The 26588-nt window shown below is 41.0% G+C and overlaps 2 protein-coding genes across 3 annotated transcripts; both read right to left on the bottom strand.

Moving 5' to 3' along the window:
* Positions 1 to 1987: 1987 nt before the first annotated feature.
* Positions 1988 to 7425, bottom strand: trpc2b (transient receptor potential cation channel subfamily C member 2b). Its single transcript, XM_076979549.1, has 12 exons — positions 6706 to 7425; positions 6254 to 6469; positions 5674 to 5838; positions 5398 to 5572; positions 5056 to 5256; positions 4677 to 4839; positions 4437 to 4529; positions 4138 to 4330; positions 3898 to 4025; positions 3740 to 3812; positions 2973 to 3096; positions 1988 to 2831 (listed from the first exon to the last, which is right to left on the bottom strand). The coding sequence occupies exons 1-12, from the start codon at positions 7423 to 7425 to the stop codon at positions 2053 to 2055; spliced, it is 3030 nt and encodes a 1009-aa protein (XP_076835664.1). The 3' UTR covers positions 1988 to 2052.
* Positions 7426 to 10396: 2971 nt separating this feature from the next.
* Positions 10397 to 23754, bottom strand: slc47a1 (solute carrier family 47 member 1). 2 transcript variants are annotated; one of them, XM_076980602.1, is made up of 17 exons: positions 23350 to 23754; positions 20228 to 20329; positions 19618 to 19686; positions 19082 to 19230; positions 17596 to 17638; positions 17368 to 17412; positions 17174 to 17271; positions 16697 to 16794; positions 16182 to 16295; positions 15734 to 15801; positions 15169 to 15277; positions 14876 to 14951; positions 14617 to 14686; positions 13727 to 13859; positions 13234 to 13328; positions 13002 to 13136; positions 10397 to 12820 (listed from the first exon to the last, which is right to left on the bottom strand). In XM_076980602.1, exons 1-17 carry the CDS (start codon positions 23518 to 23520, stop codon positions 12551 to 12553), a joined length of 1845 nt encoding a protein of 614 aa, XP_076836717.1. In that variant the 5' UTR covers positions 23521 to 23754; the 3' UTR covers positions 10397 to 12550. The 2 variants fall into 2 exon arrangements, with proteins under 2 accessions (XP_076836717.1, XP_076836718.1); XM_076980603.1 differs by having other exon boundaries at positions 13014 to 13136.
* Positions 23755 to 26588: the final 2834 nt, after the last annotated feature.

The raw sequence follows: 26588 nt of genomic DNA, 5'->3' as shown, positions 1-26588 counted from the left end.
TCCAGGAGACTAGGTGCGGATCCACCTTCATCCTCACCAGCTTGTCTCTTAGTAGGAGGGGCTGTATGGTGTTGAAGGCGCTGGAGAAGTCAAAAAACATGACTCTCACAGCACTGCCCCCCCTGTCCAGGTGAGAGTGGGTCCGGTGGAGAAAGTACAGTACGGCATCCTCCACCCCCACTTTTTCTCTATAGGCAAACTGCAGAGGGTCCATTGCATGTTGGACCTTGGGTCTGAGCTGGTGTAGAAGCAGACGTTCCAGGGTCTTCATGACGTGTGATGTAAGTGCGACTGGCCTGAAGTCATTGAGCTCACTGGGGTGCGGTTTCTTTGGTACTGGAACCAAGCAAGATGTCTTCCACAGTGTGGGGACCCTCCGCAAGCGCAGACTCAGGTTGAAGATGTGCTGTAGGGGGGCCCCAAGCTCAGCAGCACAGGACTTCAGTAGTCTGGGACACACCCTATCTGGTCCAGCTGCCTTCCTAGAGTGGAGTCTCCTCAGCTCACCTCTGACCTGTTCTGTAGTGAAGATGAGTGGAGGGGGAGACAGGGGGGCTGCAATGGTCTGCTGGGTGTGAAGAAGGTGAGAAGAGGGGGGAGTGGGGGCTGTCCTGTCTCTGTTGTCTGCCCATGGGGGGGGTGCATGAATAACAATAGGAGAAGGTGAGGTGTTGATGTCCAGGCAGTCAGAGACTGAAGTAGCAGGAGAAAAGATGAGGGGGGAAGTGGAGGAAGTGTCAGCTGGAGCCATAGGGTCTTGAGCAGGGCAGTCAAACCGGTTATAGAAGGTGTTTATTAACAACCGGTTGTGGTTGTTTATTTTCAAAACGCCCAGACGTCTAACGTCTTCACGTTCTCTCATGTTTCGTCCTGGAATTACAAGAGGCTCGTATTTGTTAACGTATCGTTTCGGACAACACTGCAAAGCCATAATTACGTTTGATGCCTGATGTGTGTATATATACGGTCTCTGGTCATGTAAAAATGTTCTTTCGCCGGTTTTGCATGGGTTTTTATTCTCCACTGCCACCTATCGTTTCGGAGAACACTGCAGCGACGCTCGCGACGTTCGCGAAAGTATAAACGCCTACACCGCTCGCGCAGGGTCGCGAGCGGCGCGTCGAGTATAAACCAGGCTTAACCAGGCTTGCGCAGAGCGCGCGGGGGAGGGCGGGTTGGCGCGCGGGTGATAGGTGTTGTGTGTTGTTATTATAATAATTATTAATTTGACTAATATTATTAAACAATGAAATTATGACTATGTGGACTTAGCTTGTTTTCACATTTATTAATTGTTCATTTGTTAAATAAAAATAAAAAAACCGCATGCACGCGAGCGCCCCCCTGCAGCCGGCGCCCCTAGCATTTGCCTATATCGCCTAATGGAAGGGCCGGCCCTGTATGCAACTCACTGGTTGGCAATTTTGGAATTGACTGGAATTTTATTAGGTGCAAAAACATACAATTGGTAATTTATTTGACTTAAGTCGTCTTTCCTTTTACATAAAGGTTAAATTCGGCCCATGTTACTCAAGGGTGTTGACTGGTAAAACTGGAGCACAGGCGTGGTTCTGTAAGATAAAACACAGCCCCCAGGTGATATGCTAATTAAGCACACAGGGATCCTTGTTGGACTGGGCAGCTGCGTCACAACCAGCAGGTGTGGTGCAAGCTGCAACATGCACACAGGCCACAGGGACAATTACTGTCCTCACTCATACCAAGAACTGCTTTATCAGTTTACAGTTACACTAAGGGGAAACAATAAGCAATAAGATGTTTATTCATGTAGAACAAATGTACATGATCCTACCGAATGTACACGATACACAAGGACAGGACTTGTGTTTTATGAGCATGAATGTTGAGCATGTTAAGTTTAGTACATGACACATGAAAGATGATACATTTGGATGTTTAGTGGAGACTGGGATACAGGATGTTCTTCTTGTGAAAGCAGTTTAAAATACGTTACAGCAATCTTTTATCACCAGTGTTTTAATTTACTCTACAGCTAGCTATCTTTTCCATAGATCTAGACAAGCTAAAGTGTTATTCCGGGCTGATAGCAGTGGGGTCCAGTTCTTCAGAACCAAAACCAGTATCACGGGAGCCACTGCTGCCAGTGGGAGAAACTACCTTCTTTCCTTTGAAATTTGAAATCTCATCATTTCTATCCTCTATTTGCTTAGCCATGAAACTTACAATCCCAGTTCTTCCATCCGTTACTGCATTCACTCCAGATGTGTTAAAGGTCTCAGACGTTCCTTCAGTAGCTCTCCCCTCTTCCATCATCTTTGTCTCACAACCCCCACCTTCCCTGCCCATATCCTCTTCAGTATTCTTCATATCTACCACTGTCTGATCATCACTGGAGAGTTCTCCCTGGACACAGCTCATGGTGACCTCAGACTCTCCATCAACGACTCCTTCCTCATCTCCGATATCCAAGGTTCCTCCTTGCTTACCCATCGGCTCTTCCTCACCAACCCCCTCCCTCTCCAAACCCTGACTTGTCTCACCTGTCTCTTCTTGCTCTTCCTCACTCACACCCCCTGCATCGTTCTCCTCCACCCCACCAGTATCAGGTTCTTGATGGTGCACATTGACTAGCAAAGGGCCAGTTCTACTCTCTGTTGAGATGCCACTGTTAAAACCTCTGAAGTTGTTTTTCGCACCCCTGATATACTTTCCAAGGACAGAGGAGACACTTTTGCCTGACGGGTCCACTCTGGCCTCTTCTATGTCTAACATGGTCTGGTGAATGTCCTTCATTTCCCTGTGAAGTCTGCCAACCACTTTACTTAGCTCTGTGATTCGATTTCCAACATCTACAGGAAATAAAATAAACACCATACTAACATGTTCATGGAACCATTTAAAAATATTTTGTCCTTAAATCCACTACATAAACCCAAAGTAGGTAGGACAGAAGCATGAATGCAGAAGCACAAATGCCTTCTCTGCCATACCTTTGCGTTTTGACTCTTCAAACTCTCTCCTGGCAGACTCAATATAGCGTTGAACAAGAGCCCGGATGACCTGCTGTCTATATGACACCTTCTCATCTGTCCCACCCATATCCATTTCATTTGACTGCAATAAGGAAAACAAGGCCTTTATAATAACAATAATAACCAATGTATGTATCCCAAGACAAGATAATGAGACATAAAATTAATATTAAAATTATATACAATATGGACAAAACTATATGCAGACCCCTCTGCATATAGTTACTGTGTTTACTTACTGTGTTTAGATGTTTCAACAACACCCATAGCTAATAGATATGAAATCAAGCACAGCCATACAATCTTCATTGAAAATCAATGGCAGTTGAATGGGATGTGCTGAAGAGTTGTGATTTTAAAATCTTGTACTGTCCTAGAGGTGTAGGATGACCCCCTGACCAGCCCACCCCCCCACCCATCCACCCCCTCATGCTAGATCTGCATTAGTCACCTGTAAACCTATGCACAGTACTTTATATAGTTTCCTTAATAAATTGGATACATAATACATATAACTGAATACAATTCATAAAATTAAGATGTCTGCTCCAAAATAAAATGACAGATGGTGTAGTGTACAGTATACGTATATGTACACAGTTATTTGCGAACAGATATACATATCTTTTCATGGGTATGTGATATTCACGTACTCACAAAAAGGAACAAGTAAAGAGACATTTTAAGATCAATTAAATATTTTTAATTGCTGAATGCAACCTCACCATAGAAGCAAGCGGTGGATAATCTGGGGTGGAACTAAAATTGCAACAGCAGCAGATCCTTCTGAAAATTGCCCTGGAAGTAACAAGTAAAATCAACATTCAAAGAACATCTTGCTTTGACTGGTTACACGCAACGAGACGAATAATGAGCACGCTACCGTATGATGTAAAAAACAGCCTTTGGTGAGGGAATGATGTTAAAAGGGACAGGCATCGTGAGTCCCTCTCTGAAATAGCTTAAATAAAGCTTAGACCGTGCAAATTTCCACTCTACGTCAGCATCATCCTGCCACCAAAAACAAAAAAGGGGGATCAGATAAGAAAAGCCCCAACCTTAAAGACTAAACCATACTGTCAACGTATAAACGTTATTCCTTTGAAAAGGTCAAAAAGCTTACCTCAATCTTCTGAAAGGAGTTTGTGATCATGGCAACGAACATGTTGAGCAGGACAATGACAATGAGAAGGGTGAAGATACCATATAGGATTCTGCCCACAAACTCTGCCACACCAAACTGAGGTATATCCACATACTCCTTATTGACGATGCCAAACATGGTCCAGAACAGGAACTGGAAAGTCTCATTAAACCTAGAAAGGTGATGCATTTCAATTTTAAATATCAACCTATGTCTCAAATTTTATAATATTTAGTGACTGCTGCCATTAGGCAAGGCAGATGATGAAAACATCAAACCTTCCAAGGTAAGGAGAGGTGACATAAGGAACGTAGACGTTGTTAATGCCACACAGAAAGGCTGTACCAATAATCATCAAGATAAACAAGAACCTGGGAAGAGAATATTTTGGTCAATGAGGAAGAGACTAAAAACATTCGCGTGCCAAACAAAACCATAGTGCGTTAAAAACAGGAGCACTTTAAAACATTGCTCAGTTCACTGGAAGTTTTCCAGGTTTGCTCAGTGTTCTTGTACACCTTATCATGTCATCAATCATCTTCCCCATAGAGATCTGCAGGGTTCCCAGAGACTCCTGCGCTGGCAGGATGTAGGCCAGGCGTGTGAAACTCAGCATGCTGGTCACGGCAAAAAGCACTTCAGCTACCAGCTGAGGGTCCTCCTGTCTCCAGTCGTCACGCACTGAGGAAAAATCAGCTATTAAGTAGCGGAGAACTGCTCCATACGACAATCGGGCGCTGCAATGAGATGATTCCAAATCTATTTTTTCTGTCTAAATGGGAGACTACAAGTGAGAGATTACTTTGTACATGTATATTTTGTACATGAGTACATGTTGAGCAAGGTCTGAATACATTCAGATGACTATAGCAGATGGATTGACTACTGTTTTCTCACTAGTTTGGGTGAAGTAGATGCATTCTGCTTGACTTTCAGGTTCCTGGCACACGAAGTAGCCTTTCAGCATGATGACCACACGCAAGGTGAAGGAAGCCAAATACATGCTGAGCATCATAATATCCAGACAGTTCCACAGGTCCAGGAAGTAGCTTCGCACACCCTCAATCCAGACCTCCTTACACTCAAACCAAAAGAACCCTAAAGGGTTTGATACATTGAGGTAATCATTCTATATGCACTATGCTGCATGCAATGCTCATGATACTACACATGCAGATGTTACAAGATGTATTTAGCACACATCTGGAGCGCTAATGAAGTGAAAGTGTATACACCTACCAGCTACCCACACCATGTGAAAAGAATTGTGCAACATGTTCTGTTGCCTGGATGCAAATGAAACCCGGTACATCTCCATGGTAATGGACTCCCCTAACAAAGTGATGAGAAACCACAGGTATGAGGCAGAGTGCAGGAGGAACTTGATCACTGGAATTCTCAAAGTCTTCCCCACCTAAAAGAAAAATTACATCATGAGTGACACTAAACATATTGCACTAATAATCACTAAAACCAGTTTTTATGAATGGGTGTTTAGCATACATACATACATACATTTGATTTTGGGGCTATCCAGTAGACGAGGCAGAGGAAGGGCATGGTGACGAAGATCCCCATAGACACCAGGAGCTTCCAGGCTGTTGTGCTGCCTCTCCAGCCCGACAGGTTTCCACACCAGATAGAGGAGAGCACCTGCTGGCAGATCGGGTGGGCTACAAACTGGACATTTATGGTATAATTCAGTATAATGATAATGCAATACTGGTTTTAAATGCCGTGCACAAGTATTTACAGTGCAATGATACGTGAACATTTAACAGAGGTATGCAAAACAACTAGGATCCTTAAGTTAGTGTTCATAATCATAATAGGGCAGTCATGGCCTAGTGGTTAGGGAACTGGTCTTATGACCGGAGGGTCATGGGTTCGATCCCCAGACCTGAGGCCATGACTGAGGTGCCCCTGAGCAAGGCCCTTAACCCTCAATTGCTCACTTGTATAAAAAAAAAAATGAGATAAAAAAAATGTAAGTCGCTCTGGATAAGGGCATCTGCCAAATGCCGTAAATGTAAATAATCTTTAGTATTATTTTCACATTTAATGTGGTGATACAGAGCCTGCGAGTACAGCTTGCCTGTTTCTGGTTGTAGTTGACCGCGAGTCGTAAGCGGCCCAAGTTGGGTATGCCTTCCTCAAACGCCTGTTTATCAAACTCATCTTCACTGTCGTCATTCCCAAACCCAGACCCAGAGTTATTCAGAATGGTGGAGACCTCACTCTGATTTCTGCACATTCCAAGCAATTCCACAGCAAACTCCTGACACAGCTCCTCAAAGGCAAGGTACTGGGGCTGAAAGAGGTTATTCATCAAGCCTTATAAGTAATTAGCACAATAGAAATGATTTAGATCTGTAATACACTTAAAATGCACCAACAGCACTGGGGGACAAAAATTAGCCCAGCCAGGTTCTGAACCACAAATCCGAACTGTGCATATTTGAATGCCTTCTCCTTAAACCACTTGACACAGTAAATAATATTTACTTAAAGCATACAACTCCCAGAACTCTCAGAGCCATCCCTGACCTTGAACTCAGGCTCCTTCTTGGAGAGTCTGCGGAGGTCTCGGCTTAGATGAAAGGCGCTGAGCATGGCGTCCTCGGAGGTGATGGACAGGTAGGCTCGGCTGGCCAGGCCGCGGTAGGTGTTGATGCGCGACAGCGAGAACTTCAGCAGGTCGTACTGCCGGCCATTGCGGCACTCCAGACATGCACACGAGACCTCGTGCGGCCAGGGGATCACGTGGCCCTTCTGCGTGAGCATGTTGACGATGTCGTATAGGTCCTTCTGGCAGGCCAGCGTCAGCGGCGTCACACCTGGCGCAAACTGGGAGTCGTCGATAGAATGGTCGAAAATGGCCTGAGAGAAGGAGCGCACGTCCATTTTGTTTCCTTTCTCTTGGTCCAGTCGGTCGAGGAGGCGCTTCACGACAGACGGCTGGTTGGTGTCCACGGCCACCAGCAGAGCCTCGTGGATCTGTCGGAAATCAAACTTGACCCCTTGCAGCAGGGTGGCCATGGTGTCCTCGTTGCCCAGTCTGATCGAGAGGTTCAGTGCTTCTCTCCACTGCCTGTCTTCCGACTCATCCAGCTGACGGATGATGCCGTCGCCGGTCCTCAGCAGGCTACAAATGCTGGACATGTTCCCCTCGTGGATGGCATTGATGAGCTCCGGCGGGAAGCGCATTTTTTTGTTCACAATCTCGCGCCATTGGTCGGCCTGTAGGATTGATAATGACAATTGCATTGCCCAAAGCCAACAAACAAAATAACTCAGTTTGTTTATTCGTTGTCTTTTGATTATGTCTAAGATTCTGCCATATTTAGGCACATTTTAAAATGCAAAAAAACAAGGTAAATGGATCATCAGACACTTGTAAACTCCCTTGTAACAATAATAAACATCTGAGAGATAGGGACGTGATCCCTGCTAATGTTTTTTATATCTGTAACTTCAACTTTGTCTCAGAAGGTTTGATTAGACACATATAAAGACGGTTATGAAATATTTTGGATTTTTGTTTTAAAAAGCAAACAGAACAATAAAAGCGAGTTATTTCAGTAGCTTCAGATTCTTCATCAAATGTTAATCTCATTGTCTTAACAGCTCCATCATCATAATCAAGTACTACTTGGAAATTAGGTGCAGAGGAAGCATCTCACGAATTCATATTGCCTTGACTTTCTACAAAACCTTGCATTATCTGACCACAAATTACATCTTACCGTGAGATTTTCCATCATGTCAAAATACTGGAAAAAATGAAACAAAAATAATATTACAGAGTTGTTAAAAATAAAAAAAACAGTAAATCCACATGTCCAAGATCCACCAGTTTTCAAACACCAGGTAAAACAGAACCAGCCATTCCTGGAAGACTCTGTAGTGGAACAAAATAACTGCAGGTGTGGTGTGTTGAGGTAACTCCAGCAGAGTTAAGATCAAGTCAACATGCCTGACTGGGTAAATTCACCTCCAATTACCTCCTGAACCAAATAACAGCTCACAATCCCCGAAGGCCACAGCCAATTAAAAACGCAACACTGACAGTTTCACATCTCATTCTCATTAAGGGCCTCACTTATCTCCATTTGTTTTTTCACACATCTTTCCATTCTAAATCATTCCTCTCTACATTTCCACCTCAACGGAACTACAACATCCATGTAAATCAGCCTTATTCAACTACGTGAAAACACAACAGTATGGCTTTAGTTTGTATATTTTTTCTGTAAACAAAACATTTTGAACGGCAAACAGCTAAAACATCATAATTATGTTTTTACAGCCATAACAATGTTTGTTACAATGTTACAGCTTTGTCAACATGTGTGTACATAACACAGGTAGTTAAATACGTTTTGAACCACTTTTATAAAAGGTGCAATGATTGGAGGCTTTTCTTGCACAACATAAGCTAGTCCCTCCATTATACCAAATATTGTCACTGGAAAACATTGCAACACCGACAGACCTTTCCACCCAGTTTATGAGAGAACACACACACACACACACACACACACACACACACACACACACACACACACACACACACACACACACACACACACAGCCCTCCTCCACCAGCCTATATTCTCACCACAGGTGCTGACATGCTCCTGGATGCAGAAGGTAGGGGACCTGAAGGAAAACACAGGGCACTGCACTGTCAGCTCATCTCTGCTGATGATAAGGGTTGGGGAAGATGTCAAAGAGGTCATGACCTCTGTCATGGACTAGAATCCAGACAGGAAGAAGCGTGGAGAGGCAAGTAGTCTGGGCTGAAAGACACTGCAAAGCATAGAGACACAAAGATAGAGGATGAGACAACATAGAGCCACAGGGGTATAAATAAAAAGACTAATATTCAAGGGAAAAAAATATTTAAAAATGAAAAGCACACATTCTTACTTTATTTTGTCTCAGGAGAGTCAGGACTGGCAGACCAGGCGGCCGTCAGCATACGTTCAGCCTTGCTCAAACTCCCATGAGTCCTCTGGGCCTCTCTTGAGGAGTCATCTCTGAGAGTGAGAGGGTGATGGAGAGAGAAGCACAAAGACTGAAAGAGTGAATTCCTTGCATGAGGGGCTGAGGTGTGGGCTATCTGGCACCTTTGCTCATGTTTTTCGTGTTACTCTGACTAGCTCTGATCCCACTGGTGAATGGTATCTACTGTGTTGCTACATCGTGCTGTAAACCAGGAGTGACCAACCTGTGGCTCTTTGCCTGGTTTCATGCGGCTCCCCAGCCGATCCGCACTCTCATCTGCACTAACGGTCTGTGCCGTGTCCCGGTTACCTCATCAGCTCTGAGGGCGACACACTGCTACATCTTCGTGCTGCGCGGAGCTCAGAGCTCGTAGTGTTCGTGCACACATGCATGAGCCACCTCGCCGTGCCGTGGCCCACCTCCTCCAACCGGGCCAAACTCCTGAAGCATATCACATATTATGTTTATATCGAAGTTTGTTTTCATGTTTTTTTAATGTGCTGTTCGCTTAGCTTGCGTTCATCCCGGTATTTTCGTCAAACGCGCATATGCGTGAGATGAAAACACCGCTTCCAAGTCAGGACGAGATAATTTCAATAAACCATTTGTGTCAAGTTTGCTCTCAAAATGGCAGCGAAAAAATGCACAGCAAAACAAAAATATTAAGATGAACAGGTTACGTTTTTAACAGAGTAGGCAGAGTTGGGTGCCTTGCTCAAGGGCACCTCAGTCATGGCCTCAGGCCTGAGAATCTGTGTGTGTGTGTGTGTGTGTGTGTGTGTGTGTGTGTGTGTGTGTGAGAGAGAGAGCGAGACGAAGGGATGGGTGATGTTCAAGCTTGCCCATGTGTATGATGTGGCTCTTTGCTGTAACACAGTAAAAAGAAAAAAGTGGCTCTTGGTCTCTGACGGGTTGGCCACCCCTGCTGTAAACGTAAAGGTGTTAAAATGTAGTGAGGGAAGTTATTATCGCAATTACGGTAAGCATGAGTATGAAGGACTTTAGGTAAACCAGGCTTAACACAGCTGAGGGCAATGTGCAATTAAGATCAGGTAAGTGAAAAGAGGGTAATGTTGGAAAGTCGGGATTAGAACTATTGGATAAGAGTATAGCATTGAAGACTGTAACATCATAAATAAATCACAGATGTGCTGTTTGAATGATAACAAATTCTCAATCAATCAATCAAAATGTTTTATTGAAAACACCCATGAATTCATTCATTCAGTACTGCTGGGTTGGGTAGTTGTGTAGTTTCACATCTTGCAGAGAGAGACAGAGAAGGACAGGAGAGGGGATAATTTTAATTAAAGCAGTCACAACAGTAACATATGCTGGAGAGATTATATCCCTTGGCTGTCCTGTGAACCTCAGTATCCCCCCAGAAGAGCTAGAAGAGGTGGCTGGGGAGAGGGAAACCTGGGCCTCTTTGCTTAGGCTACTGCCCCCGCAACCCGGACCCGGATAAGCAGATGAAAAGAGATTTCTGTTGGTTTGGTTTTTGTGTTTGTTTTCTGGTTGTTCTTGTGTACCCCAGAAAGGCACGTGGGGGATTCTGTCACATCTGCCCCACCCCCACCTGTCAGTCATGTTGTTATTTTCATTCTCTTAGGTCTTGTTTCTTCTTGTCATGTGTCTGTTCCGATTCCTGTTCCTGACCTTGTTCATTAGCTTTCTGTCAGTTTGGCTTTTGTTTTCTGGTTGGTTTTGTGTAGTGGTGGGAGTTCTGTCACATCGTCCCCGCCCCCACCTGTCAGTCATGTTGTTATTGCTCTCAGTTGTCACGCCCTGTGTGTAATCACTGGTCATTTGTTCATTGACTCCCTGCATGTTTGTTTCATGCTTTGGTCATTATTCTCTGGTTTACTGCATCCGTGTTCTATACTCTGGAGCGGTTTGTTCATCGGTTTACGTGTGTGCTTTGTGCTCCGGTCCAGTTCGTCCTTTGGCTCCCTGTGTTTGTGTTATGTGCTCTAGTCCGGTTTGTTCACATTAACTGATTCCCATTTTGACAGAATGCACAGATAACCCACGGCAGTGATCTCGGGGTGTTCTCAAGCACCAGCGTGTAGACGGGAGTCTGCGTAATGGGAGGCACTCAGAGGGGGTTGTGTTGTCATGTCCTTCCACCCTGTGGGCTCTGGTCACCAGCATGGATGAGCTCATGCCTTTGGATTCCATCTCCGGCGAGGATCTCGTCACTGTGCCCATCCTATTTTTTGGTCCTCATCACAGAATAGCGCTTGTCATCCTCTCCTACACCCCGTCGTACCCCTATCTCAGTCCCTATGTTGTGGTGCAGTTCTCAGTGTTTGACTGCACCTGCTCAGGTCTTTCATCATCCCATTCCTTGTTCCGTTTCCCCTGATCCTTGTGGTTCTTCTCATGTTTTCCTAGCCTGGCCTCTCCAGTCCGGTACTCTGCTCCTGGGTTTCTGTTTGTTAGCTTTCTGTCATTTTGGTTTTTGTTTTATGGTTGATCTTGTGTACCCAGGGGCTTTGTGGGGGGATTCTGTCACATCCGCCCCATCCCCACCTCTCAGTAATTTTATTGTTTTTGTTCTCCCCGTGCTGTTTCCATTTCAGTTGTCACACACTTTCATTTAGTTCTCCGCCTTTCGTGATTGTTCTCACTTGTGTCTGGTTTAGTTCTCATTATGTCATATGTATATACAGCCCTGGTTATACGTTTGTAATCACTGATCATGTCCATCGACCCTATGTGCATGTTCTATGCTTTGGTCGTTGTTCTCTGGTTTACTGCCTGTGTGTTCTATGCTCAGGTTGGGTTTGTTCGTGGCTTTACTACATGTGTTTCGTGCTGTGCACCAGTTTGTTCCTCGGTTCCCCGTGTTAGTTCTGTGCTCTAGTCTAGTCCTCGTTTAGATATAGTGTTCCTAGCTGAGACTGTTACCTGATAGTTTCTCGTCCTGTCTATGATTATTTATTGTCTTTGGTGTATCTGTCTGTTCATTGTGATAATGTCTCATCATTCTACCCATGTTGGCACTTGAACCATGGAATGTATTACAGACAACAAATATGGATCTCTACTTAATAAATCTCTCTTCTTCACAAATGTATCTAGCTACTTCGCTTAACACTGAGGGCCATTGAGGACCTGCTATATAGGCTACATCAGGCAATGCCCTGGTCCACAGAAGATGGTGTATGTACTTTCAGGCATCATTTAGAACAATGTCACCATCTGCCTTATTGTTTGCACTTGTAATGGGTAGCAGAAAAGGCATGAAGAAGTTTATTTTTAATTTGCTGGCAAGGCGTTTTGTAAACCTTAAAATTGGCTGGACTACTACTACAGTGCAAATTACTTCAGATGAACAGGCAGCCTTGTAATTGTGAGAGGTTTGAAATCCTTGAGATTATCTGGCTGTAGTGGTGGTAAAGGGACCAGTGGTGCTGTAGTTCCACCCCTCCGTGGTGAGGTTGCTCTTAAGTTGGTGTGAGGGCTCTGGATGGGGGCAGATGAGGTGAACCAGAACCCCAGCAGTCAGGACCAAGACTGCAACCAGTAGTGTCAGTCCCCTCCTCAGCACCAGTTGGGGGACGGAGAGCAGAGATTTGGGACGGCCCCCCTCTGGCTGATTGTCCTCAGCCTCAGCCAGTTTAGAGCCATCATTCACTAGCTGGCCCTAAGGTGGAAACAAGAAACACTGTTTGTGTTCAAATAAATGTATTTTTTATATATATATATTTTAAATATTTAAATCTTGTAAAGTAGAAGAATTCTCAAATAATTTTTGCCTGAAGTGATTTAATGCAAATTAGCAGGAAGTGGCCACCAAGTTCACAATTTGAGTGTTTACGACTCACCACAGGTCCTACCTCACTCATGTGCTTCACGCTGTCCTGTCCTTCAGGAACCAGTGTGTCAATGAGTGGTGTTCCAGCCGGCGCCTTCTGAGCTACACATGTCACTTTTGTGGTCTTTCCAACTCGTTTCTGGGCCTAACGTTGTTGTACATAGAAGGTAATGTCAGATTTGGTTCCAGTAAAGAAGCTAAAGAAGCTTCTAACTAAAGAAGGCCTATGCCTTAGCCTCTACCTGCTCTGTAACTTTTTTCCAGTTGAGTTTGAAGATGAGTGTAATGAAAAAGAAGGCATGGATGATGACACAGACCAAGAGGCCAAGTGTTAGACCTGAAGAGTACAAAGGAAACAAAAAAACAATCAACTCAAATAACTTTTGTAAAGCCATATACAAACATGCAGAACACTGGCAGCAATAGGACTTCATAATATTTAGTGGAATCGGGTGAAACCTAAATTGTTTTGAATTGTTATTTGAAACATGCTCACTGTCAGCTAACTGCTAGCTACTATATCCACACGTGCTACCTAACTTGGTAGCTTAACTGTTGATTGTTAGTTTTGACAATTCCAGTTGATCCTTATGTTTGTGAAAAACAAAGTTCAATTGGAATCCTGTGGTTCTCACTTGTTTGGTGTCCCACTAGTTCTTATTTTTGGATGATCATGTAGGATCACTCAAAACTTGTCAGAAACAATGTGATGGAAATACATGGAGTAGTTGTTACCCAGAATCCGAAGCTTTGCAGCAAACATCAGTGATATTCCAAGAGGGAGTCCAATACAGTAGTAACAGATCAGGTTGGATATGGCTGCTATCTTCTGCTTCCCTGCACCCAGAAGAATCCCAGAACTCACACACTAGAGAGTTAAGCAAAACCACAATACTTTGAAACATGTCTGATTTTTATTCATTAGGATGTTATAGAAAGAGCAGTTAAGACTTATAGTTGGAGATAATCTCTAAAGATAATCGTTATGACACTATCAAACAAGAATTCCAGTATTACAGACATCCCACTTCTCCCAGAAGATCCAGGAGTCTCCTGCATTTTAGGGACTCCCTGTTTCCCACAATTTATAGAAATCCCACAATTTATAGAATCCCTGAAATATCCTGCATATTGTCTTGAGAGTGAACGTATTTTGAGAGTGGGAACGACAGAAAGATGCACACACACACACACTTGATTAATGATAATCTTGATTCAATAATCAAGAGAAAACAACCATCATCACTGTGTATGAAGTTAAATAACAGTCTAGTTAATAACTTTACACTGCTAGCTAGCTAATTGAATGAATTATCTAGCTAGTAAAAGTATGTGCTTGGTTCATGCAATTGTGCAAAAGACATGCAAAAGACAGCAGTTGTGTCACGTTTAGGCATGGTTAGCCCCTCCCCCAGCTGTCACTCATGTATGTTTTTGTTTTGTTAGCCATGTGCGTGTTCTAGCCCCTCCTTGTGATTTGTAACTGGGCGTTACAAATTGAAGGAGAATATCTGGGGCTCCAAGTCTGGTACCTCCTGGAAATGGGTTGTTGCTTGGTGGGATGTCTGGTATTATGATGTTTTTAACTCTGATCATTTTGACCAAAAGTGACTTTAACAACTTACCACAAGGGCATCGAAAAACTGTAGAAAAACGTAGTATGTCAAATTTTCTGAGACAATATCAACAATGCTCCTAAAGTAGGGTTAAAACAGAGAACAGTTTATTTCAGCTAATTTGAGCTAATCATTCTTTCATTTTAACATGAATATAATTATCAGGTATCAGATTCCTTAAATAATTTCTTAACATGACATCAATACTGTAAAAAAAAAATCTAATGCGATACTAATTACTCTTCTGATACATTGAAGTCTGACTTACACATCACTGGTAAAGATTTTGCCCAACACTGATTTTGTGGAACCAAGCACAATGCCCTGCAATAATGCCAGTACTCCTGAATTAGAGAAAACAACATCCTGTTGTGTCAAAGATTCTCAAAACCGTGCAAATTAAAATATGCAAAGTTGTTACCAAAAAATAGCTACAAAATGTGTCCTGGAGAGTGTCCTGGAGAATCTGTTTACAATGATTCAGCTGTATTTTCCAGTGTGGCTTGTGTTTGTTTAGTAAACAATGTCTGTGTTATGGTAGGATGCGCGTGGTTCTCTGACCTGAGAGTGTGAGGGTCACTTTGCTGGTGATAAGGGCTTCTGCGGTGTGTCCTGCACCCAATGCATTGCCTACACGTACACAGGCAGCAGCATGTACACCCAGAGGAAACTGGATAGACACATGTGACTTAGACACCATATGGACCCAATATCATCACATTTCTAACCAAAGTCTTTTCTTATACTTGTGATCTATTTATTAGCATCTGGCCTAAACTATGAGCCAAATAGAACAAAACAACACTTACCTTTGTTGTAAGACACTGGCATGACAGAAAATGTTGACAGCCAGGTGTATTGTTGGCTATGTTTTTAAACATGAAACAGAACATTTTTGAAAGGCAGACCTCATCTTGCCTTCAGTGTCCTTGCTTCTCCTACGCTGTGACAGCACTAGAACTCTCATAACGGTTCCCTTTCTTCTCTCACTGCTGACCTCTGTTCTGTACCACCAAATCATACCCCAGCCTGCCTACTGTCTCATTAGCTTGGACACAGTGTCTGGTAGGGCCATGCTACCATCTCTGTAAATGAGCGCCAAAGTCAAGTGTAGCCCACTGCTCACCATGTATGTGATGGAGCCCAGCTCCAGCAACACGTGCTGGGCAGCAAGGTCCACCTCTCCCAGCATGCCTATTAATGAGAAAGGAGGAGGGTGGAGATTCGTTTGCTGAATGGAGAATTGCATCAAAGAGATGATCAAGGGGATCCACTGACAGAGATAAAAGGGTTATTGAGTTCTAAAAATACAGTGTATTGTAAGTGGTGCAGTAGCATCAGACTTGATACAGATTAGACATAATGTTAAGGGTTAATGTGATATATGACCAATCCTGATGAAAAAAATAACATTACAACTTGCAGCAATATACTAATGTTAAATATGTATGTTGTCAAGCTTGTAATGAAAAAATAAAACAAAAATCCCAAAATCAAAAGGAAATTAGAAGGTTTCATGCAGAAGTATATCTTCATACACACACACACACACACACACACACACAAACACCTACCTGCAAGGAAACCTCCAATTTCATAGATCCACCACTCAAAACAAAGCATTAGTGTGCTAGGTATGGCTAGCTTCAAGAAGGTGTCCCACTCCTGCAGTGATGCGATGGACCAGCCTGTAGGGGGAGACAAAGCACTTTGTGAACTCATTCATAAAACTGCAGTTCTACTTCACTGTAAGGCTAGGTCCAAACATCTTGCATCATTTTTTTGTCTTTTAATATGAATGGTCTATCTCTGGAACATCAAACCACTCTTTTAAAACATTACACCTAGAACACTTCTCTTAGTTAAAGAAATCTGGAGTTGTGATTTGATCAGTGAAATGTCTTTTTTCAAAATTGCTCCTAAATTCTGCATTTGAGAGAACTTTGAATTGCGGAGCTTACATAAAGACTGCTATCATAATATTGATCATGATTACGTGATTAGCATAATAATGATGATGATGATGATGTTTCTTGTGATTATTTCCGAAAAAAATATATATTTGCACGCATGTGTTCAGGTTGCTCACCACCCCATGTCTTGACATGCAGCTTTTTCCAGCGTATGTAACCAAACAGCAAGAGACAGATGGCGATCGGTGCAATGCTATTGGCCACAGCAGAGCCCCTGCACAAACACATGCACAGAAACTGCATGTTGAGCAAACAAGTATCTTAATGATCTTTATTACAGACAAATGACAGAGCACCACCACACATATAAATATAAATGACCCATAACCCTGAAGAAAAATACAGCAAGCATTTTATTACAGCATTTTATACTAAAATCTATAAATTCAAAATAATTTCTATGAAATCTATAGGTAGAAAGAAAGGTATCTATGAACCAGCTCACTAATGAAAGTATAAGAAATGTTTGAAAAATAAGTTCAGTGATTAGTACTATAAAATCAACAACAAAAATTCCTACAATAAAAAGATTACTGGCCTATCATATGAAACACACACAAGTAGGTGGGGGCAACACAGGCAGGCACTCCTACATTACGCCGTATCCCATCCTGAAGATGAGGACATAGTTGACGGCCACATTCAGTATGTTGGCTGCAGCGGCGGTGTACATCTGAGGCAGAATGATCCCCTGAGGCACAAAGGCAGTCAGGCTATTACAGCACATCCAGAACCCTCACACCTCCCCTTAGGCCCATCAGCGGGTATAGAGTCCAAATCACCGTACCTGGTTTTGAAGGTATGACACCTGCAGCTGGTGCAAAAACATGGCCTGACATATATGGAGAGATGGGGGGAGGGGGGGGGGGTGTTATTCCTTTACCAGGTAATGTAGCCTGAAAATTTCATACTACACAGGTGTTGAAATCTAAATATTATCAAATGTAATTATCTTTGTTACACATTTGTTTAATTTGTTTAACACACAGGCATACTGAAGTATAATAACACTTACAGGTACAGCTGGCAGAAATGCTAGTACATACAGCTGTGCAATTCTGGGTGAAAGGGAGAAAGATTCAATGACTCAGTAGAGAATATAGAGAACTGACAAAAACAGAGAACACCCTTGACAAAATGTCAGGACACACAAAAGAAAAAATAGACAAAAGCCTCATTTTCAAAGCATCTGAAAGAATGTGTAACTGTCAGGAAGCTGTTACAACAAAGGAAAAACAACAAAGAACATTGACCAAAAATGGTAAAAAACACCAAAAATGCTACAGCTTAGACATTAAGTAATTTATATAGACTGGTGCGTCTCAGAAAAAGACGAGTGACGAATTCCACATAAGCACACATTAAATATGTTCATTGACAAGACTGACCACAAGAGAGACGAATGAATGCAGGCACATTGAACCACTCCCAAAGGAAATATATGGACATGAACAGATGCAGACTACATAAATACACGTCCGAGGGGAGGGGATCAGGGCTGTAATGTGACATAAACATTATAGCAATAAGCTAGCAGTCATGCATGATGGAGAAGCATTGCAAGCTGGGGGATTACAACATCTGGTGTTGGTGATATATTTTGATTCAAAAATAGGTAAGATGATCTGGAAGATCTTACATATCAAACAAGGAAGCAGCTGTTTTAAATGGGCCTCATATTTTATGTGTGAATGTTATCTATTGTTATCTAATGTTATCTATTATACAGGTGAAGCAAACATTATTCACTTGTCATATCACTAGCAAAATAGTAAATTGTTAAATAATTTCAGTTATTAAGTTTCATTTGATTTATCTACTTTTATAATCTGCTGACATAATTGAGAACTGGGGAATTTGTTTTTCTGAATTCATCAATTGGTGAACTGAAGATCATCTTAAAAGTAAAATTTATATTCTCTGATCTATTTCAACTCACTGAGAAAATACATTTCCTTATAAGTTCAACATTAAACAAAGCTTCAAACAGAATGTAGCCATGTTGTGAAAATATTACTGAGAATTGTGGTGTTAATTAGTCTACTGTATATTTAGAATCCATATATAGCAGTGAGACCAAGATATTGCACCTTAAACACTTTAAATTAAGATATAGAGACTCACATGGTAAGTCATAGCTATCTCCATATTAATCCAAGCCAAAACATTATTCCAAATGTATGATGATAGTGGGAACCAACATTAAATATTAAACATTTCTTCTAAACTTTCAATTTTCAAACAAATCTATCTTATAATATAAAGTAGACCAAACATACAGGTATACCGTGGTTTAACCACTACACTATAAAACACAAGATGCATATTTCCCTGTTAATGTCACTACGTGTACTTGATTGGCCTCAGGTTAGTCAGTCTATAATCAATTCATATATAACATGACAGGAAATGGTGTTGCTTTCCTTAAAGAGTGATAGTCATAAGCGTAAGGTCATGAGGTCGTTCACTATAGAGACTGCGTGCGCTCCGGTGTGTCTCACCTCGCCACCTCGGGCTCCTGGTGCATGGCCAACAGAACAGACTCAGAGTTGATGAGCAGAGCCCAGCAGGGCAGGCAGAAGAGCAGCAGAACCAGGATGCTCCTCTGCATGATCTCCCCCACACGCTTCAGGTTCTTACTGCCGAATGTCTACAGATGCGTCCGCCACAGGTTAATATACTTAACATATCTCTTAGTTGCGTGGTTTACTGAGATTGCTTGTTGTGACATCTATTTCTAATTTGTTTTATTTATATAATTCTTTCATGTTATGTTTTGTATTTAATGTTTTTATTTATTTTTTATTTATTCATGTAACCTCTTTTCTTTTTTCAAACCCCTTGCTGAAGTGAATAATATATAACTTTTATGTGTATCACTTTGAATGGCCTCTGTGTAACAGATGCTGTGTATATTAATTTGCCTTTAGCTTTGTCATAGTGGGTTAATCAGCAAAGTCCTATCAGTACCTATCCCTAATGAAAAATTATTACATTTTGTCTATCAGTACTATTCCAGTTAATTAGGTGAACTCACCTGAGACACCAGGGTGTCACATGCTAAAGCCAGACCAAATCCTGTTGCAGCTGTTGTGATATTGATGGTCTAGGAGGGAAACAGATAAGATTGAACTGCTTTGGCATTAACTTCTCTTATCACGGACACCGTCCTTTCTTGAAATGCATGCATTGAATTTTCATCAGGTGCTTCTTGGGGGCATCAGTAGAAAAGTTCTGAATACATTATGATTACCAACAAGACTAACTTTGTGAATCCATTGGTAATGCTGCCATTCTCAGAGGAGAATGATAAGTGTTTGACTATATTCTGCTGCTAGGGATCTTCCTTGATTATTTATAAATTCAGAACAGAGCTAGGCAGTTAGTGTTTATGTTATTTATCCCCCCAAAAGCTGTTTAAATTTTCTGGACTCCTGCCACAAACAGTAGATGGTGCTAGTGAAACCCAAATCCCATGTCATAGTTTTTTTTATCATATATTAAGCAAAGCATTTACAAGTCATATTCTCAGATGCAGTAAGATACAATACCCATCATTTCTTTAGAATATGTAGGTCACCATATTTTTTTAGAATAACTAGGAACCATAGCTAGAGATGGACACAAGAGTTAGAATTAGGCATTACCGCAGAGGCCAGTGCGTATCCAGCCAGTTCAGCATTCCCCAGGTGACCAACAAATATGGTGATGACAAACGGCTGAAGAAAGCTTAGGATACGGGAAACCAGCTACAAAAACACAAAAACAAGAACACCAGCATTAGGTATGCCAGTAGTGCTACAGTATAGGTCTGGTACCTGAATTGATTCTTTCCTACTTACTTTTACTACTTAGACATACTACTTAGACATGCTCAGTGAACTGACTATTTAGTTTAGACTACTGACCACTTAATTCAAATTAACATTTGAATTATTACAATTGCTTGTAATAAAACATGAGTTCTCCTGCTACTGTAAAACAACCTCAAAATTATATTCTGTGACCATTGAGAGAGCTTGACAGTGCTATAAAGGATAATCATTAACCAAGCGACCCAAATGAGATATCTATCCATACCATTATGGATGCACCTCCATGTCTAACCAATGAAGACCAGGCTGTGGAATTAGAGCATCCTATGGTTTTCTTCACATTAAACATATCTGGATGTGGTTATGATGTCTGCCGCTCACAGGTTTACTGCATTCCCCATAATCCTCCTATTCATTCCCAATCCCCCTCTATTGAATTCACCTGTTGTCCAATCTCTTTGTGATTTCTTTTTGTATATAAACAAAGAGTACACAAATATTTCTCTTTATATTTGTGCTTGTCATGCTTATCATGTTGAAGTCTTGCTCAGAGGTCTCTAGTGTTTCTAAGCCATTTGTCTACCCTGTTATGTTTGTTACACTTTCTGGTTTTGACTCACTGCCTAGTTATCCTGGTTTCCTCTGTTTTGTTTGCCTGGTTTACATGGTTTACCTGCTTTATTTTTTACTTTACCTTTGGATTGCATTTTTGCTATTTTTATTAAAACCCATTTACCTGCGAGAGACTGTGAGACCACTTCTGTCTCACAAGCCTGACAGTTGACAAGGAGTCTTGAACACAAATGCTTCCTGAGCAGCAAAAATACTAGCTTTGTGAAGATGATGACAAACATCATGTTTTTTCTGAGACTGATGGTAACATTTGAGGATGATTTTGGTAACCATCCTGTCAAGATGCTTGATCTTTCTTATCAAGTTTCATCTCCTAACCACAGTTGCCCTTTACAGGTCACAATGTAAATAGTTTTTAGTTTTTGCACACCTGCAGTTATGATGATGGCTGTTTAACCTCAGTGAAGCTGTTAATTGCCTTGTAAAATTGCACTCATAAAAGTGCTTTTGTAATTGTGATTTATTTTGAAAGTATTATTAAAAATATTAATTTAATTTAAATATTTATATTAATATTAATGCTGAAAAAATAATAATGAAGGTACATTTTCATTCATGTTAGTATTTTTTTTATTTTGAAAGTAACAAGTTACTGACTGATTAGAATTTTGATAAAATGTAACAAAGTGCCAAGAGAAGCCAAGTCACTTATAGAAAAAGAAAGAATGTTTGAACCAGCAGATAAAACAATTATGCCCATGATTTAAAGCTTTCACAGAGGGTTATAATTACATCATGAGGTGGTGGGGCCCAATGTGATATGTTTTCATGGGGTCCAAAATTCCTGGGGGCACCCTTGCAAGACATGGGACTAGATAACTATTGTGGTGACAAGTCACTTGGGCATTTGGGAGAGCAGAGAGGCAAAATGTGGACTCCCAGCAGGCTGTGTGCCTCTCTGCAGACTGTAACAGGGTAAATGTAGAGTGTTAATACACACCTCTGCTTCTTGGAGACATGCATTTAGGGATTGTGGGAAAAAGTAAACCATTTTGTAAATAGACAAAATCCATGGTACAGCATGCCTTTACAACTGGGTATGTGCAGTAGATTGCAAAAGTATTCAGATATCACTCATGATGTCCAAGTTAATTAAAGGCTTCAAGATATTCAAGTCAATATGGTGCAATACATAAAATGAAACACAGAGAAATCTTTGAGACTTTGAGAAATTTGTGAGCATTGCAAAGCTTCAAAATTAATTTCATCCTAATTATTAAAAATTTAGGATGCAGTATTGCTTTAACAAGTCTGAGTAGCCAGATGGTTAGAGTATTCACATGCACATACGGTTTACATAAAGGACAATATATACCAAATCTTTTCATGATTCAATCATCATCTGTGAGGTACCTTTGCCGCACAGTGAGTGCACAAAGTTCATCAGTGCTACCCATCAGAAGGGTGAAACAAACAGAAGCCCCTGAACCACTCTATGCGCCATAACTTGATCAAGAAACAAACACCATGAAAACAAGCATCATGTAGCTTAAACTCTGCCTAGGCCAGTCCATCCAACTGAGTGTTTGATCAGGAGCTGGCTGGGGATGTCACTCTGATGCCTGCAACTACTATGAAAGATGTCTGTATGAGCATAAATCCACAGCATCCAGCTCACTTCACAAAAATATTCTTAGCAGTAGGCTAGATAGCACAAGGCTAGCAAGAAGGACGTCATTGTTGAAATATTGTCATTTGCGTGACCCTGAATGGTTCCACAAAAATGTGATAAAGATGTGATCAGAGAACACTAAAATCATGATTTTGCGCAATGCAGAGAGTGTCTGTTTGGTATAGATACAGCACAAAGCATTTCTCACTAAAGCATCATGAGCATCATCTGATGGGAGGTTTTTTTTCTTTGTAGCATGGACTATTTTAGTCTGCTAAAGCTGCAAAGTGATCTTAGGCACATTATTCGGTTAACCATCAGGTTTTATATCTTTGTATATATATTTTTACACATTTTATATATACATACTCTGTCCTATTCACCTAAACCCACTTGCAAAAATGATTCTTAGGTGTAGATATGAACATACACATATAAGAAGAAGAAATAATGCAAGAGTGATGTAAATGCGATGATTAGACAATAGTACAATAATTGCAGGAGAACAGAAAATGCACCATTGCAGACATTAAGCACATAACAATTGTTTTTGTGTTACAATGGTCTTTGGATAGTCATAGTAATAGACAGAACATAGTGTTTTGAAGCTCAAAATCTCTGCTATTATTGAACAAGAGTTGCTACTGCATTCTGTAAGTTAAACAGGTTTTGTGGCGTGTAAGAATGTGTAAGTGGAAAGGCAACTCACCAGAGGCCCACTTAGGCGGAGGACATGATAGAGTTCCTCCCTGTAGGCCAGGGGTACCCATCGTTGTACAAATCCACAACGAAACAGCCTAGAACTGAGTACCGTTGCCTCGGTGACCTGCTCACTGCCTGCAAGAGGCAATGCAGCCTCTGGGATCCCAGCATTGTCCATTCAAGCGTGGAAGGAGTAGAGGAGGAGAAACAGAGAGAGAGAGAGAGAGAGAGAGAGAGAGAGAGAGAGAGAGAGACAGACAGACAGACAGACACACACAAAAGCAAGAAAGATCCTGTCCCACAGCAAGATCCAATATTGTGCTGTCAGTCCATGGAACCCAAGTTACAAAAACATCAAATGCAACAGAGGGAGAGAGTAACTGATTAAGTAACTTGCTGCCTGCAGCCACCCTGTGAGCCCAAGAGGGCCAGACCACAATCAAGCTTTTTATAATTCCCTGTATGGAGCCCAGCAGAACTTGGAAGGAGGGGAATGAAAAGGGGCGGGTTACACAGCTCTACTTAAACACAACGGTAATCTTATCAGGAATGGCTGCATAAATAAAAGACTGTTGCGCCTTTGATAGGCCTATACCAGAGTTTTTGCCTCATAAATCCCAACATTAATTCACTGGGGCAGTGGCAGAGCAGAAAAAAAGTTTAGAGGGGAAGTGGATTTGGACCACATATTTACCCCTGAGACACTCTGTGAACTTTGAGCTTAAGAATCTGAGCATTACTCCCTCAGCTGGGTCAGATTTATGTTATTTGTTCAAATGATTCTGTTTTTAATGTTGTTTTTGCAATACCATATGAAAATGTGCCTTAATGTTCACAGCTTTTTGTGAATCAGAATCATCTGAAGGTCACTCATTCAGATTATCTGGTAGATCTGTCCTGAAAGATTGAAAGAGGCATCAGGTGCCAAGAGTAAAACCTCGCTTATCACACATGACCTTTGGCTATACTGTTCCCAACCATTTAAACTGTGATGTTTAACCCCAATCAACCAACCAGTCTTGCACAACTTCCATTTATCCACAACATGTTTATCACAGTAGTTTTCCATTATATAAAGATCACCAATATTAAATCTTCTATGATCAATAACAACTATGATCAATAACTGAATAATGATAGTGATTCAAATTAACCTTATAATATGGTGTAACTTTATTGTATGATAAGGTTAATAAAAATTAGAATATTATTTGCAGAACAATATTTTATTCAAGTGTAGACCCTGTTGCCAGCATATGGAAGTGAAGAGAGGAAGAGTTTGGAACATGTCCTGATCATAATTTGCATTAGTGATTAGGAAGAATTTATTGTTATAATTCATCTTTCCGATGCTTCCCTGGTTCTCTCTTGCCCTCTGCCAATGTATCGTCATTCCGATACATTCAAAAGCACATTTTGTCTGTTCTTTGGCCAACAAATGCCCTTGTCAACTTGTAAAAATAGCACCTTATCACTTTTATAAGAATGAATTTTTAAATTACCCTTCGTATTAATTTCTGAAAGAGTTTAGGATAAATATACCTTAAAGTATCTGTTGTGTTTTTTATTTCTAATTAAACTTTTTAATATATTATTTTTTGTTTTAATGCTTTTGTTAGCATTAATGATTTCAGACAACAGTTCATCTATCTATAGGAAAAACTTTAAAAAAGAAAGCTGTGCATGTGTTGCATTCACAAACCACTACACATCCAGAAGAACCATAAGAACATCAACCAACCAAGCCCACCTTAATAATAATAATTTGTATTTGTATAGCGATTTTCAGAACCCACTTTGTTTGTCACCCCCTGAGTACTAATCCCCTGTCCGTCCTTCCGTCTTATAGCCTATATAATCCCTCTCTCCCCACTTCATCTTTTTGAAGTATTGTTTCTGCCAAGGCTTGACGGAGAATGTTTCTTTCTCTTGAGTATGTTAATTCTTGTTTTTGCCATTCTGCCCACTCTCTGCCTGCTGGTTTTCTACCTTAGCCTTCTACTCTCTATCTTTTTTACTGTGCTCTCTTTTGTTCCCCCTGTTTGGTTCTGCCACAATGTCTTACCACTTATTTAAATTCTCACTTGAAACCTTTTCATCTATCATGACAGCATGTACATGTCCTTAATCGGAGACTCATCTTTTTACCCTATCAAAGCTGGTTTAACTAATGGAGCCCTGTAATCTAGTTTTTTTTTTTTTATTCTGAATGAATACAATAACATATAGCTTTGAAAATGAAAATGAAGAAAAAACCCAACTCCTGACCACATCCATACAAATATACAGCCAAAACAACACTGAGGTGACTCCAAGTGTCTGAGTGTCCTTGACTGAACAAGCTAAACTTCATTGAATATCCATGGAGAGACTTGAAGATGCAGTTTACAGATGATCTCAAGTCTGACAGAGCCATGAAGTGATTGAACTGACCAAATCCAGATGTCCAAAGCTTATAGTGACACTGTCACATATGTCTCTTCCTTCAATCAACAGTCATATCCGTGTTTTCATCTTGCATATGGCTCCTTGTTTTGGTTTCTGTTGTCACTCTTCCTAGTTCAGTTCTGTGCCCCTCATTATTGTACTCACCTGTTACTAGTTTCCTTCCTTGTTAGTCTGTGAATTAAAACCACTTTTATTCAGTTCTAATTTGCTGGTTATTGTTTTTCACAACCCTGGTTGGTGTTTCCTAGCCTGCGTGTGTGTTTTCTACAGCCCTGGTTTGTGTTTAACCCAGCGCTTGTGTACGTAACCACTGTTTGCTTGTATTTATCCTGTGTTGTTATCTTTAGCCTCTTTCTCGTTAGCCTGTCACTTGTTCTATTCCTGTTCACTATGTCTTGGCCTGGCATGTTGTACATATTGGCAAACTGACCCTGGACCATTGTAACATCAAAGCATTTGCCATTATAAATCTTTTCTCAGCATATGCATCTGCTTCACAGTTATAACTGCTACAAAGTATGGATTAAAAGGTCTGAATACTTTTTTGAAGTTAGGTTTCAGGTAATAATAATAATAATAATAATAATAATAATAATAATAATAATAATAATAATAATATAGTTTAAGATTATTATTATTATTATTATTATTATTATTATTATTATTAATATTAATAATAATAATAATAATAATAATAATAATAATCTTAAACTCTCTATACACATTTTTATTGTGTAGACTGGTGGGTAGAAATGGCAATAATAACAATGATAGGGTGTGGGTTTAAGCATGTAATAA

This window comes from Brachyhypopomus gauderio, chromosome 18 (genome assembly GCF_052324685.1).
Source record: "Brachyhypopomus gauderio isolate BG-103 chromosome 18, BGAUD_0.2, whole genome shotgun sequence".
Taxonomy (NCBI): Eukaryota; Metazoa; Chordata; class Actinopteri; order Gymnotiformes; family Hypopomidae; genus Brachyhypopomus; species Brachyhypopomus gauderio.
This window is presented reverse-complemented; position numbering and strand designations above follow the sequence as displayed.

What these genes read in the sequence shown, in the direction of transcription:
- slc47a1 (XM_076980602.1), bottom strand. Translation starts at nt 23,520, where the DNA reads ATGGACAATGCTGGGATCCCAGAGGCTGCATTGCCTCTTGCAGGCAGT. An exon ending in GATACGCACTGGCCTCTGCG is followed by an intron (nt 19,687 to 20,227) that starts GTAATGCCTAAT and finishes TTTCCCTCCTAG; the next exon opens with ACCATCAATATCACAACAGC. An exon ending in TGAGTGAGGTAGGACCTGTG is followed by an intron (nt 12,821 to 13,001) that starts GTGAGTCGTAAA and finishes TTTCCACCTTAG; the next exon opens with GGCCAGCTAGTGAATGATGG.
- trpc2b (XM_076979549.1), bottom strand. Translation starts at nt 7,425, where the DNA reads ATGCAATTGTCATTATCAATCCTACAGGCCGACCAATGGCGCGAGATT. An exon ending in GCTGTTTTTTACATCATACG is followed by an intron (nt 3,813 to 3,897) that starts GTAGCGTGCTCA and finishes TGTTACTTCCAG; the next exon opens with GGCAATTTTCAGAAGGATCT. An exon ending in ATCCACCGCTTGCTTCTATG is followed by an intron (nt 3,097 to 3,739) that starts GTGAGGTTGCAT and finishes TCCTTATTGCAG; the next exon opens with TCAAATGAAATGGATATGGG.